The sequence below is a fragment of the Pantherophis guttatus genome, chromosome 7 (assembly GCF_059756535.1).
Source record: "Pantherophis guttatus breed Tessera chromosome 7, ASM5975653v1, whole genome shotgun sequence".
NCBI classification, from domain to species: domain Eukaryota; kingdom Metazoa; phylum Chordata; class Lepidosauria; order Squamata; family Colubridae; genus Pantherophis; species Pantherophis guttatus.
In genome coordinates, this window is record NC_142069.1 from 11,885,562 (window position 1) to 11,900,452 (window position 14,891).

A 14,891-nucleotide genomic window follows, 5' to 3' on the forward strand; every position below is an offset into this window, starting at 1 on the left:
CCTCTCTATGGGAGCGTATTGGCCGGTGGGAGGTTGTTGATGGCAGAAGTGAATGAATGACCCTGGGGATATTGCAATGGTTGTTAAGTGTGAGAAACGGTTTTTAAGTCACTTTTTTCAGTGCCATTGTGACTTCAAAGGGTCATTAAATGAACTGTTGTAAGTCAACTACCTGTAATTGGTCATCAAAACTAAGTAGATTAGTAAGCTGTGTCTAAGACTAGGCATCTAAAAATAGGAAATCTAGCAGCAGATAGGAGTTTGATAAAGAGCAGTTTGGGGATAATAACACAGAAAGAGTACAGATGGAAATGGCAAAGGAAAAGGCTAGGGATCTGATTTATTTTGACTACAGAAACAAGAAACTGAAAGATTTGTGGTGATATATTTCCTATGAAATAGCTGTGAAAACGACAGCTTGAATAGATATGTCAGCTTGATGACCTCAGGATATTTTAAGATAATTTGTCTGATGAAGAATTCCAGCTTTTGCTAGAACAGGCAGAGCAGATTTTACTATTATTATTTTTTAAAGTTTTTTTTTTTAAAATAAAGGCATTCATTTATTCCACTGTAGCAAAATAACTTCCATCCAGACTTTCTAAGCCTGCTACAGATTTGGCAAATCAAAGACGAATCGGTATTTGCAAGCATGTAATAAGAAAAACACGTAGACAACGCTACAATAAGAGACATCGCTAAGCACAGCAATGAGTTTTACTAAGGGAAAAGAATTGCATTTTCTTACCGCCGTAGCCCGAGATACTTCTCGACAAGTGCTCAGCAGGCCATTCTGTAAATCATCCCTCTGCAAGATGACATTTTGTATGGCAGCTGGATTTTCTGCATTCATTTGTATCTCTTGGCTGGCCGATAGCAAAGCTTGCTCAAGCGTGTACTGCGGTAATGAAAAGAGTAATTTTTTAATGTTCTGCATCATTGGACTGATTTTCTTTTTACGTCACTTATCAATGTTCTGATAATAAAGCGTGCAAAATAACATAAATCTGGAATAATAAATATAATTATCCTACTTTTTCCTTGTGCAGCTGCTGAAGCTTCTCTTCGAGGGCCTGCACGACTTTATCTTGTTCACATAACCGGCTAAGCTTAGCCTAGTGCAGAAGAAAAGTTGTGGATAATTCGTAACCACTAGCTGCTTTGAAATACTGACTATTGATACATAGACATGTCTGTACAAAGACTGGAAAAAATGTCCAACAGCAGATCTTCACTTTTCAAGTCAAAATCATGCATTTGGCTGGAAACAGAAGTTCAAACATCTTTATCAATTCTCTTAGGTACCGTACTTTGAACTACTGATCTCTCTATATGTGTGAGTGTGTCTCTATCAGTGGTGAAATCCTTCCCAGTTTGCCACCAGTTCGCTGCCCATGCATGTGCTGTGCATGCCAAACGCACACTTCGTGCAGAAAAAGGAGGCTTGGGAAGGTAAGTACAACAGCGAGGGGGGGAAACAGCTGTGCCACGCGATTTAGATTTTAGCAATCATGCAGCACAGCTGATACCTGTTCGGACAAACTGGTAGCTTTTTTTCCTACTACTGGTTCGCCTGAACTGGTTGCATTTCACTGCTGGTTATGTGCACATAGAGCTTAGTTTCAAGTTCAGGCATATAATACAGGTAGCCCTCAACTTACAAAACTTAATTTAGTGACCATTCAAAGTTACAACGCCACTGAAAAATCTGACTTATGTCCATTTTTCACATTTACCACATTTGCACACACATCTCTGGTCACTTACAACCACATTTGAAACCCAAAATTTCGGTTGTAAAGTGAGACCTTTGTTAAGTGAATTTTGCCCTATTTTATGACCTTTCTTGCCACAATCACTGTACTTGATAAGTTAGCAACTCAGTTCTTAGGTGAATCTGGCTTCCCCCCAATAGATGTTGCTTGTCAGAAGGTCAGAAAAGGTGATCACATGACCCCGGGACACTGCAACCGTCATAAATACATGTCAGTTGCCAAGCTTCCGAATTTTGATCATGTGATCATGGGGCTGCTGCAACTGTCGTTAAGTGTGAAAACTGGTCATAAGTCACATAGTGTAGCTTTGGTCACTAAACAAATGGTTGTAAGTCGAGGGCTACCTGTACTTCCCGATATAAACTGACTCATCTTGGTGCTATGACCTATGCCAGGGGTGTCAAACTTGATTTCATTGAGGACCACATTGGGGTTGTGTTTAACCTCGGGCATGGCCAGAATGGGTGTGGTCAGCTCAACGTTACTCCTGTGATCAAATGCCACTTTTGCTAGTAGTTTGTTTTGATAGCACTCTGCCAGCAAAAACGGAGCTCGTGAGGGCAGCATGTGGCAGTGATGGGTTTCAAAAAATTCTGTGGGCATGGCTTGGTGGGTGTAGCAGGGGAAGGATACTGTAAAATCTCCATTTCGTCCCCAATCCAGGGGAATGTTACTGCAAAATCCCCATTTCCTCCTGATCAGCTGGGACTTGAGAGGCAGAGAATAGATGGGGGCAGGGCCACTCAGAATTTTTACTACCGGTTCTCCGAACTACTCAAAATTTCCGCTACCGGTTCTCCAGAACTGGTCAGAACCTGCTGAAACCCACCTCTGGCATGCGGCCCTCCTGGGCTCCGTTTATGGCTGCAACGGCCTCCTGCAGCCCTCTGCCAGCAAAAATGGAGCTTATGAGGGCCGTGTGTGGCCCTCCCGGGCTTTGTTTTCACTAGCAGACAGCTGCAGGAGGCCATTGCAGCCAAAAACGGAGCTTGTGAGGGCCGCACACGGCCCTCTCGAGCTCAGTTTTCATTGGCAGAGGCACCACGGGCTGGTCCTTTGCTGTTTCCAGGGCAGCCCCACGGGCTAGATCTAAGCACCCCATTGGCCAATGACCTATGTGATCTATCTTAGGTACCTGCAGAAGATATTGTACATATTTCCTATTGGTTCAAATTTATCTCAAGGTATAACTCAACTCTTCTGCACAAAGATAGAAAGAGTTATTAGATTGTTCACTTGCAAAGACAGCAGTTTAATTTAAAAAAAAATCAATAATCAGAGAGCTAAAAGTACTTACATCAATATCCAGTTCTTCTGATCTGTATTTGTACAGAGTAGACCTACTTTCATCTTGCGTCAGCTATAACAAGGAAAAACACTGCCATCAAACCACTTCACTAAAATCAAGCCAAACCATGCATTCCGAAGCGAACGTTTAATTAAGCATACATTACTTTTAGATCAAAATGTTAAGCACTTAATATGCCTTAATCAACATACACTATGTAAATTCATTCATAATGGATGCCAAATTTAGACTGTCAGAATGGAGAACTGTTTTACTCTTGCTGGAAAGCTTCCCCAAAGATGAAAACGGAATGGCATGTTATCTGTGAGCTTCAGATAATTATCATAAAATAATCTAAATTTAGTTTTGTTAGCCACTCAAATAAATAAGAACCCCCCATGAAGCAAATTAGGAGTACATAAATCAGTGAAACCAAGGATCTGACATTCTAATAGCAGAGAGTAAATCTGCATATGAGAATTCAGAATATGAAGCTCCATCCTGCCTTTATTTTACCTTTCAGGAAAGCTCTGTAAAACTCTTACTTGAGATGTATAGAAGAGATTATTCTCAGTTACGTTTTACAACAATGAAAAACAGAAAGACAACTGCCTGTAGATAGGGCCTACTACTCTGGGTGTATTTTGTCAAGTTTTCTTTTAAAAAATGCTTCTCACACAACAATGTGTATAAAAAGATTTTGCTGTCTTGTGAGGGGAGATGCACCAGTAGTTCGAAATGTAAAACACTGGAGGAACGTAGGAATTATTGAGAAGATAAGCATTTAGAGAAGAGTTCACTGCTACATAGGGGCAAAATAGCCCATTCTAGATAAATAGATACAGACTGGGAATTTCTAAAAACAGCAGGAATGTTGGTTACATGAGATTTCCCAGCTTAGTTCTACAATAAACCGTCGTTCTGATACCTCCTTCCTCAAGAGATATAAACTTCTAAATGGAATGGCAGCTAGTGCAATCCACTGTAGTGTGAAGGAAATTGTCTATGCCAGGGGTGTCAAACTCGTGGCCGGATGCGTCCCACGCTGGCCACGCCAACGCCCGGTTTAGCAAAGGGGAAAAAAAATCGTGATACATCATGTGACGCCGCTGTGACACCATGAGTTTGACACCCCTGGTCTATGCCATATATTCATTCTCACATCTACATTTTAAGACTGCTGATTAGCAAGATTCTTTAAAAAAAAAATTCTGGATAATGGTTGCGGCAAAAACCTTGTGAGCAAATCCACAACTTTTGCATTAATAAATGGACAGAGGCCCAATACAGATATAATGCCCTCATGTGATTGTGAACACTTCCCCATTCCTTTCCACTCTTTAACCATGATCTTGTGCTAGGTCTGAATCAGCAGTAAATTAATTTTATAATTAAAATTAATTTTATAATTAAAAGGACCGTCAAGAGTTTTAAACAAATGCTTTAAAATAAATTTGCAAGTCTGAGATAAAAGGACAAGTGAGTTTGAAGCCAAAGTGATGAATGGAGACACAACTTTATGGTCAGGAGAGTGGAAGAAGGGAAAGAAAAAATGCCTCAAACACATATGCCTAATTGTTACATCTGTACTGAGGCCATCCCAATAAACACTTTACAAAAGTTCTGAATCCTTCACAACGTTGTTTAAGTTATTAGTTCTCAAAATATCAATTACCCTCCTTACTTTCACATTCACGCACAGTATTTTTGTGTATGCAATTAGATTAGAAGCCTAATCTCACTGTGTTTAAAACAATAAAACTGAAAGACAAAGATGAGGCAAGGATTTAGCAATTCAAATATTTCAATCACAGAACAGATCCGCCCGAAGGTTTTTTTTGTTTTTTTAAAAAAGTGTTTCATTTCAAGGCATCTATCCTCATGCAAATGCGCTTGGTGACAATCTGAGGGAATGCACTGTGTATTAAAGCCATATAAATAACTTTGCTTTGAAATGAACATTTAATGAAATGAGCACTGGAAGATGAAAAAGCCACAGCACCTTTAAATTCAGAAAGATTAGATATTTTAATTTGGTATGAAGTTTAGTACCTTGTTTTACAAACCCACTTGAATATGTTCTACACAATTCACCTTGATAGGAGAAAGAATTGAAGAATGGAAATATATATATATATATATAAATGATAAAACAGATATGCTCAAATATGGTTGATGTAAATCTGGCCAAGCTCTCAAAGGAGAAAGATATGAATCAATCTGCAGAAATTATAGGATGAAATATATGTCTCCAGCTGTAATTTTTAATGAAGTTATAAACGATTCTGAATCTAAATTACCTATTTTTTTATATCCTAAAACTGAAGCAAATACACTGATAATTGCCTAAACTTCTTGGAATGATATAATCTATCTAATTAACACTCTGTGTTTCTTAAAATAATGTCAATTATCAACAGCACATTCTACCAATCTCACATTTTCAGAAATGCAATTTCAGAAGGAATAATTATTCTTATGTAGCATTTGTCCATAATGTAAATAATATGCCACACTTCAATGATACTGAAGTTCACATACTGTTTGCTTTCAAACAAACCATCATTTTCAGTTAGTTTAAGCTAACTTTAAGCTACACAGTTGATACTACCTTGAATTGAAGCACAGATAACAATTATACTTTAAATTCAGTTACAGACTTAAAATCAAAGGGAATTTCTATTGGCTCTGGAGTATTTAATCTACAGAAAACAAAAAAGAAATAACAGTATCCTCAGTCTTTTCCAGTAGCTTGAAAATTATGTTCTAAGGAATAATGCTCTCAGAGTTCTTCATTTTGAAAACTGCCAATGGTAAAATAATATTTCATGGAATAACAGCTTGTCCACCATATCTTCTGATTTCTCTCACATGTTGAAAAATATTGCAAACATCTACGTACCCCCAAAATAAGGTCAGCTTAAGATGGAAATAACTTTCCAAGTGGAAAACAGCAAATTCACTCTATTAACTAACCTATTAGTTGACTTTTTAGTCAACTAAGGGAGGGATATTTGAAACTCAAAAAGAAGAGGCAGCAGCAACAGCATTTAAATCAGGGGTGTCAAACTCGCAGCCTGCAGATGTGTCACGTGCCGGCCACACCCACGCCTGGTTTAGTGAAGGAGAAAAAAAGTTGTGATACGTCACGTGACGTGAGTTTGACACCCCGATATAAATGATGGGCAAAATAGAGTTCATTGAAGATAACTCATTCGGAAATCTAAGGAAAAGATCAAGGCCCCATTTCCAACTTCTTATTTAAAAAGTGCCTAGATGTTTTAAGGCTTGATGTTATGTCCATGTTCGATCATATAATAAAACCCCCATAAAGACTCAAGAGACAGTACTATCTAGTGCCCAAACAACAGTACTGCATACCAGACTGTCCATTATCTTCCAAACAGGTGATAGTGTTTTCCCACCTTTTAGGGCAAGGGTCCCCCAAGCCCCAGTTGGTGGACCGGCACTTGGCTGAGGCATGTCAGAAACCGGGTCGGCAAACAAGAGAAGCCCCATCCGTGGGATACAGGCAGCATGAGAAACCACGCCCACTCTGGTCCATGGAAAAACCGATCTCCATGGAACCGGTCCTTGGGGTTCCCAAAAGGTTGGGGGCCGCTATTTTACTGGCAAGGGCTTAATGCCAAAACAGACCATTGGCCCATCTAGTTGAAGAACTGTTTTGGGATGGTTCCAATTGCAGAGATCAAAACCTTTTTCACCAATACAGTTCTACCAGCTTCTCCTCAGAAAATACCTGCGTCCTTCAGGTATTCCATAAGAAACATGGCAATTATATTCATGACACCTCACAACTTGATTTTTTTTTTGTACATGCATAATTTAAAAATGTTGCTTAGAACTCAGCATGAAGCCTAAGGGCACTAGAAAACTTTGGCAACTATGAGAGAGTAATGAGGGGGAAAGAACCATTTCAAATGCAGTCAAAATGCCGCAATGAACACATGAGATGCATAACTATTACTTCTGATAGTTGTAACATCAATATATCATATGTTTTCTAAGTACTATTTTAAAAAGATGAATTTATCATGATAGCTATTCTGGAAATGTTATATATCAAAGCTAATATTTAAAATGCAGAATTAAACAAGATAGGCCTTTGTATGGGTCCAAAGTGCCCTTGAGCTGAGGATTCTGATATTACTGAGGACTGAGAGATGTGGAAAATGTAGTTAGTAGAATGTCTTCTTTCAAAATGATGCCCTAAATCTATAATTTCCTATCTCATTCTGCACCTGGAAACTTAGTAAAATGAAATAAAATAGAATATTTCTAAATAACTCTTGGCAACACAGACAAAAATGGATTGACAAAAGAACTCCCTCTTCAAACTTTTGGACTTCACAAACAACAAGGCACTTCCCATAACAACTGCTTGGAAAGCATATCCTCTGCAGGGGTATCAAACTGGCGGCCCATGGGCCGGACGCGTCACATGCAGGCCACGCCCACCCCAGCTCTGCGAAGGGGAAAAAAACATCGTGATACGTCATGTGACGGTAACGTGATGCAGCGAGTTTGACACCCCTGCTCTATGGGTTCTAGATCCCCAGAGGCCAATCAGCTATTATGCTTCCACCAATTTCCTCAATTTGGAAACAGCTGTGGAAGCAAGGCACCAATAATGCCAAGCTCACCCTCACGCTGGGGCTTCCATACATTATACGCATCCACCATATGGTAAGCTTCTGCCTGTCACCAAATTTAAAAATAAGTTATTCGTCTTTTGTAGTTGATCATAAAATTGTTGGCAAACAACAGGCATGAGATGCAACTCAAAGTAGGAAGCCTCATGAGATCACAAGCAGAGATTTGAAAATCTGTTTCAACCACTTGGCTCAACCTCTTCAGAACCACAGAGAGCCGTGGGCATCCGTGGGGGAGGTGGGTGGGAAGAGGCCAATGATCAAATGTGTGTTCCGACATCATCATGGAAACTCTTCTCCTTATATCCTTGCATATCACGAGGCACGTATAAAAGAGCAGCGCTTAAATCATGACACGAGGCTCATTTCGCCATCTTGATATCATCTTGGCTAGCTGCAGAAGCCTTTGCAGAGAATAGTTGCTTCTCAAGTATAGGAGTTGCATTTAGGAGTAAAAACTAGGAAGGAGTCATGCAAAGGAATTGCTCAGAAAATGAATTTTGGGTGCTAACTTTTCCGGCATAAATACCTTGCTCATTTCAAAGATCAGTTTGCTCCCTCTTTTTATACATCCTTGCAGAGAATTGAAGTATTTTTAGCTCCTTGAAACTATGGGAACATTTCTGATCTTAAAGGAAATCATTCAGTGAAAGCTAATTGATAAAAGCTGCAAATATATTTTCCCCAGTCACCATCTGGATTGTTCTGAATTAAATATTTGCAATCGATAAAGATGGTATGTTGAAAGCCAGAGTAAGGAAGATGAGCTTGACAGAGTTAAGCCATCTCTGTTGTCAGGGTGTAAAACATACTTTAAGTTCACAACAGATAGATACTGTTTGGAAAAAGCCCAGACAGACACCTCCCTAATTCAATGAACTAGAAGAAGGAGAAACACAATGAAGTAGAAACACAATCAAACCTGCAAGACTATGATATTATAGCCACTCTCAATGTAAAATAGCCTTCCCGTGATTTCTAGTTTGCCTACTGTAACTGACACCAACAAATGGCACTTAGCTGACCTTAGCTGATCTCAAAAAGCTAAGCAAGATAGGACGTCATTGGTACTTGGATCAGAATCCATCAAGAAATTCTAGAACCATAAACTACGTTGGGAAGATGGGGAACAAACCCTCTCACACAGATCCTCCAAGAAGGGAATGGCTGTCTAGAGGCCAAGAAAACTGCATGGATGTATTCATATAACCACCAGGAGGTCAAGTTCAACTCCAGACAGCTGTGACCCATCCCTTCAAGCTTGGCAGGAAGGGGGCACGAGAGGGATCATGCCAAGCATAGCAGATTAAACCTTGAAAGCAACTTTTCCCAGCTGTACATTCAATTCAGTTTGCTAAAGATCCCCATGGGCAGCTCCTTCTTCAAAACCTCACGTAAGGCAATCAGCTACAAAATGATTTAGTGAAGGACAAATCAATACTTCCAGCTTGGAAAAAAAGTGAAACCAGAACCTGGATTTAAGTAAACAAAAAGATACCCTGTTTCCCCAAAAATAAGACATCCTCTGATAATAAGCTCAATCGGGCTTTTGAGTGCATGCGTTAAAATAAGCCTCCCCCTGAAAATAAGCCCTCCCCGAAAATACACTGCTCAAAAAAGGGAACAGAAGCAGAAGACATCCGAGATCTGAATGAATGAAATAGCCTTATTAAATACTTTGTTCGGTACATACAGTAGTTTTGTGTTCCCTTTATTTTTTTGAGCAGTATATTTAAATGCAGAACTGGAAATCAGGTAAGATGGCAAGAGGAGCCCCATCTTGCTCCATGCGCCCCAAAATAATAAGACCTCCCCAAAAATATGGCCAAGCGCTTATTTCGGGGTTCAAAAAAATATAAGACAGGGTCTTATTTTCGGGGAAACACGGTAACAATGAGGAATCTGTGCTTTCTTCGTATTCTTTTCATTTTAAACTATTAAACCTTCCTAATAATTTTATTTTCCACATTTGGCTGTTAATCGTTAACAACCTGCCCAGTCTCAGAGAAGTTTAAGAAAGTGAAGCCAAGATGTTCATTCACTGTAGGACCTAGGAAACACATCTGGTTGAGCCAGGTTTATCTACCACACCTACAGGGTCAAGAATTGAATCTGTCCAAGTTCTCTGTTGTTATTCAGCTACTAAAGAAAATTAAATGCTCTCCATCCACAGGCATCAATGATCTTCCATGTTGGTCCAAGCTCAGATTATGAGTCAATTTGAGTTTGGAACTTGGGAACCCCTGAGATCATAAATTTAAAGAAAAAAAAAAGACTTTATGTGTAAAAAGGAAACACCATATCTCTACTACCAATCAATTTATTTGGCATTCTGTGAAATATAGGATGCTCAAGTTTAAATGATCATTCCAATGATTTTCTAACAAATATGTTGATGTTATATTTCCATTCAGCATATTTCCTCTCTTGATAATCATGACTCAAAGACTGACTTTGTTTGCTGTGACTTTCTGAACATAGTGCTCTTAAGGAGCTATATTCCCCAGATCAAAATGATTTTGATCCTTTTTAACTCCCAAGAGCGACAAGAAAACGAGCAAGAGAAGGAATGCACGCAATTGTCCAGGAACCTACAACATTTAGTAAAAAATTTTTTTCCCCTCGAACAAAAAGCTGCCAGAAAATGACAACACGGCTGGCATGCTTTTGCATTAAACCAAGATTAATTCCTTCAAAGGCAAAAAAGAAAGAAAGAAAAAAGGAGATTGCATAGATCCATGCTAGGACAAATGTCGGAAGCAGAATATACGGGATTCACCTACAAAAAGCAGTCATTTGTTAAATATTCTGGAAAAGGGGGAAAAAGGTTATCCAAAGGGGTGGAGGGTGGGGGAGAGGACACTCAATACTCAAGGACAAGTACGTTCAGCAAAGCCATGCTAGTGATACTGCAACATTGTAGGAAGCATGGATGATTTGTGGTTTTCCAAAAACAAAAACAGGGGAGGAACACCAATGTTATGGATAAACTGGAGGGGAACAACCAAAAACTGTCACTGAGGAAAAGTTTTGCAATGAGAAAAAGCAATTTCATTCACTATCCAAGACCTTACTTGATGGTATAGTTGTGGTCTTAGCGCCGAGTTCTCAATCATAGTGTGAACCAAGATGATTAAAGGTTCATTCTCTTTCATCTATTTCAAATCAGGAGGAGCATACAGCAAACATCAGTTTACAGCACGGCTAGATTTGAAAGACGACACTGTAAATATAGCCTCTACTTTAATTGTTTTCCATTAGTGCAGCAGTTTATAATTCCTCTCACGATTAGTAAACTTGTACATTCCAAAGAGCTTGTTTAAACTAAACTGGAAAAAAAAATATCTATGGATTGAAACTAGATTGGTGTACATTCCGTATTAATTAAGCAATAAATATCATTAATAAGATTCTAGAAAGCTTCCCGAGACAGAACATAATTAATTGAGATGAATAAGGTGCTATTTTCATTACTCCCGTTTACATATACTCAGTTTACCAAGATTAAGACATGTAGTAGCATGTAGGATAAAAATGCTGTGCAAAATAAAGACTCATTCTGGGCAAAATAGAGGTTTTTGGAGCAAATCTTTTATAATTTAAGGTAGCAATGATGTACCAACTTGGAGATTGAATGACTTCACCCATTTTTTTCTCTGTTGAAGTAGCTCTTTCTCCTCCCAACCCTTAGTAGGACCAGCTCTAGAGCTATGTATGAAATATGGCAAGCAAGAATTGGGGTTATATTCCTATTCTACAGTGTAAACTGTAAGCTTTTTAAAAAAACGAATGCCAATTTAATTTTCATATACATTTCCTGACCTTCAATATAACATTATAAATACGAATAGTTTTTCTGAAAATAGTTAATGTATTTACATAGCTTCTACCTCTGTGTTTCTGGTATGATAACTGATGACTATTTCATACTATTTATATTAGCTGCTTTGTAAGCCATGTTTGCTTATTACCGCGTTGATCCGTAATAAAGTTTTGGAAGTCGTAAGACTGAACAGAAAATTCTGAATACTTTCAATTCATTTATTGGACTTTCTAGTTCCATTGGAAAAAAAAAAGGAGGATAAGTGCTCTTGACATAGAGCTTTTAAGGATTTGGTTCAACTAAAACATGGTGTATCCATTTAATACCATTCAAGAAAATGCACCAATATACATATAGAATTTTAGATTGTATGTGTCCCTTTGTACAGATTCCACTGATCTATTTACTTAGAAAAGAGATGAAAACAACTTGGCATTGCAATATGAAAACCAGGAAATAAATGGCAGAAGTTACACACTGAAATGAGAGATGGGAACTGTTAATAGAATTACAACAGTTGTGTAAGGGATCAGTGCCAAACTATGGTACATTTTCTATGTGTATGTGAGGAAGGCAGCTCGCTTAACCAAGAGCTGTTTTTTTTTTTTTAAATTGCAGAATTTTTTCCCACTCTAACCTCATAAAAACGGGGCTGTTATTTAATACAACTTTTCCACACCAAAATTTACTAGAGTCAATTTTATATCTTTCCTAAACACAAATAATGTTGCACGTTTCCTTAGGTACCAATATTTTATTTATGCCAATGATTTTGTGGCTGCTGTTAATACAAGGGAAGACAGATTGCCTTTCAGAGATTCATTCTGTCAGTTGCAAAGCTTCTACTGTGTATAACAAATAAATAAGGTAAACAGGGACAAAAAAACATGGATATTTTTTTTTAATCTCAGAGATCAGTTATGTTTCTATTGTTGATTTAGCAATTCCAATTTCAATCCATTTGCTTAATAAAGATTTACTGGGAATGTTTGAATTAATGTAACACCAGCTCTCAGCTGTCAAAACTAGCGTCGTTTTTATTCAAAAATAGGCCTGTGATGAACACACTTCAGACAGGAAGTATGAAGTGTCTGCTCAGGAGATTTAGGACAATTTGCCACGGCCAACTCGCTGCAAGACAATTCTCGCGCGGCACTTCAACCCTGTATCAATTGTTTAATTCAGGTACTTTTATTATTAGTGATCATGTTTTTGTCAAAATTATTGTAACTCTTTCTGAATTGACTTTATTTTATTTTTATTATTGGCCACGGGTCCGTCAAAATTAATTTAACTTTTGTATTTGTTGAACTGTCCCCACAGCAAGTTGTTCAATTCCGTATTCACGGTAATAGCAGAGCCAATATCCATAGAAGAAAATATCTGTAGCTCAGGGTTGAACTGTCCTTGGTGCACTCTAAACTGGGTGCTTTTCTTACAGACCCAACGGTGCTTTTTCAAGAGGTGACTGGACTTCCTTGTTTTCCTTTGAAGACGCTTCGGTTCTCAAGAAGCTTCAAAGCCAAACACGAAAGTCCAGTTGCCTCTTGAAATAAAGCACCTTTGGGACAACTATGACCTGGATGACTGAGAATTTCCATAGACAATTTCTTGCAGAGGTTTCATTACTAAATTAGGTGACATCGTCAGTGCTAGAAGCAATGAAATGTCTCCAAGAAAACCACCAAGCTCGGTGAGCACCAAGGACCCAACAGGGCAAAAGCTTGTGTGAAACTACAGCAATACATATAAAAAACTCTGCAGGATATAGTTTCCATGCAGTTAGGGAGTCTCTGGAGATATTGACTTAATTGCAATTCCAGTATGCTAAAACTAGGCTATTTCAGAGTTTCTGAGTGACCTGATCACTAATGTATTGCTCATAAGCAGATACGAGGGAAGAATGAAAACTGATGTCTTTCAAGGGTTATTCAGAGTTATTCCTAAAACGACTCAGGTTAGCGTCAGCTCTACAACTAATGTCTGAAACGAATGTCAATACAAGCCTACTGCATCTAGTTTGAATATTTTAAGCTGCCCAAAGATGAGCACAAACCCAGCAACATGACTTAAATTAATACACATAAATTGCATGCACTGAAATCCAATTCAAGTTTTCAGCATTGATATGATAAGCAGGCAAACCCAGTCTGTCAAAATTTTTTGCAGACAACTGAAAATCCTGTGTTAGCATTACACGTAAGCCACCATAAAACCTGTTTTAAATGAAGCAGGGCTTCCCTAAATTTCATTTCACAAAACAGATTTAACTGTTGTACCCTATTAAAAATATATTTGCTTCAAAAAATATAGTGTGCAATATATTGTACAATAATATGAAAATGCAGCCTCTTCAAGGAGCGTGTGATATTAATAACACTACTTAGGGAATGCTAATCTGTTATTAGTATTCTTGAAAATGCTTGCCATTTTCTCCTGCAGATTAAAAGTTTGTAAAAGTGTTTCAATCCGAATGGTTCTGAATGTATAACTTTTATTTCTGGCCAGGCTGAATCAAAAATCCTGAGAATTTTCTTGCTTGAGACGTCTCCAAAATTCTTAAGATATGAAATTAATTGAGTTTCATGTTTCAAATGGTTCTAATGGAAACAGTATGAACACTCTGACTGCAAATCACAGCAGTATACATGGTGAAATGAAGATCAACCTTTACGTTTTGAGTAAAAAGTTTATAAAACGAAGAGATTTTATATTGGGTCCAATTAATAAAAATGTTGACTGGCCTCAGGTAGACGGAGTATCTCATTGTGGGCTAATGTTGGCTCAACAGCATTCCAATCAGAAATTTAGCTTTATAATTGCAAAGACAGATGATGATAAAGGAAAAGTAGAAATCTGGAAAGAGTTCCCAATTTCTTTAGTAAAAGAGACAACAATAGTCACAAAAAGATAATGGCAAGATTTTCATTTTTGCCAGATGCATTTGGTGAAGTCTGTTCTAAGTAAGGGGAAACATCTGCAAAATATAAATATAATGGCACAGACTTGTGTTCCAAGTTTAATAATAATATTTAATTCAGAAAACAGATAGTCAGTGGAAGAAATAGAAATAATTATCCCTAAAATGTCTTCATTTCGCCATTAGCATTCTAGATAAGGACCACACAAATTACAGGTAGTCCCCAAGATCTTAACTGGGACCAGAATTTCCACTGCTAGGCAAGGCAGTTTTTAAGTGCATCACCCCCAATTTTACAATTTTTTTTTGTTATGGTTGTTAAGTGAATCATTGTAGATGTTATTAAAATCACATGATCATTAAGTAAACCGGGCTTTGGTTGTTGGAAGCCGATTGGGAAAGTTGCAAATGG

General features: G+C 38.1%; 1 protein-coding gene across 50 annotated transcripts in view; it reads right to left on the reverse strand.

The window, feature by feature from the left end:
• Nucleotides 1-14,891, reverse strand: part of PLEKHA5 (pleckstrin homology domain containing A5) — a 217,263-nt gene that overhangs the window by 31,187 nt on the left and 171,185 nt on the right. For 35 of the 50 annotated variants that reach the window (XM_087873042.1, XM_087873040.1, XM_087873033.1 and 32 more), the window contains 3 exons: nucleotides 3,073-3,135; nucleotides 1,035-1,115; nucleotides 749-898 (listed from right to left, as the gene is read on the reverse strand). In XM_087873042.1, the coding sequence (XP_087729168.1) occupies nucleotides 749-898; nucleotides 1,035-1,115; nucleotides 3,073-3,135 (294 nt within the window). Of the gene's footprint in view, nucleotides 1-748; nucleotides 899-1,034; nucleotides 1,116-3,072; nucleotides 3,136-10,810; nucleotides 10,892-14,891 lie in introns of all 50 variants that reach the window. The other 15 variants (XM_087873022.1, XM_087873015.1, XM_087873023.1 and 12 more) reach the window with 1 other exon arrangement.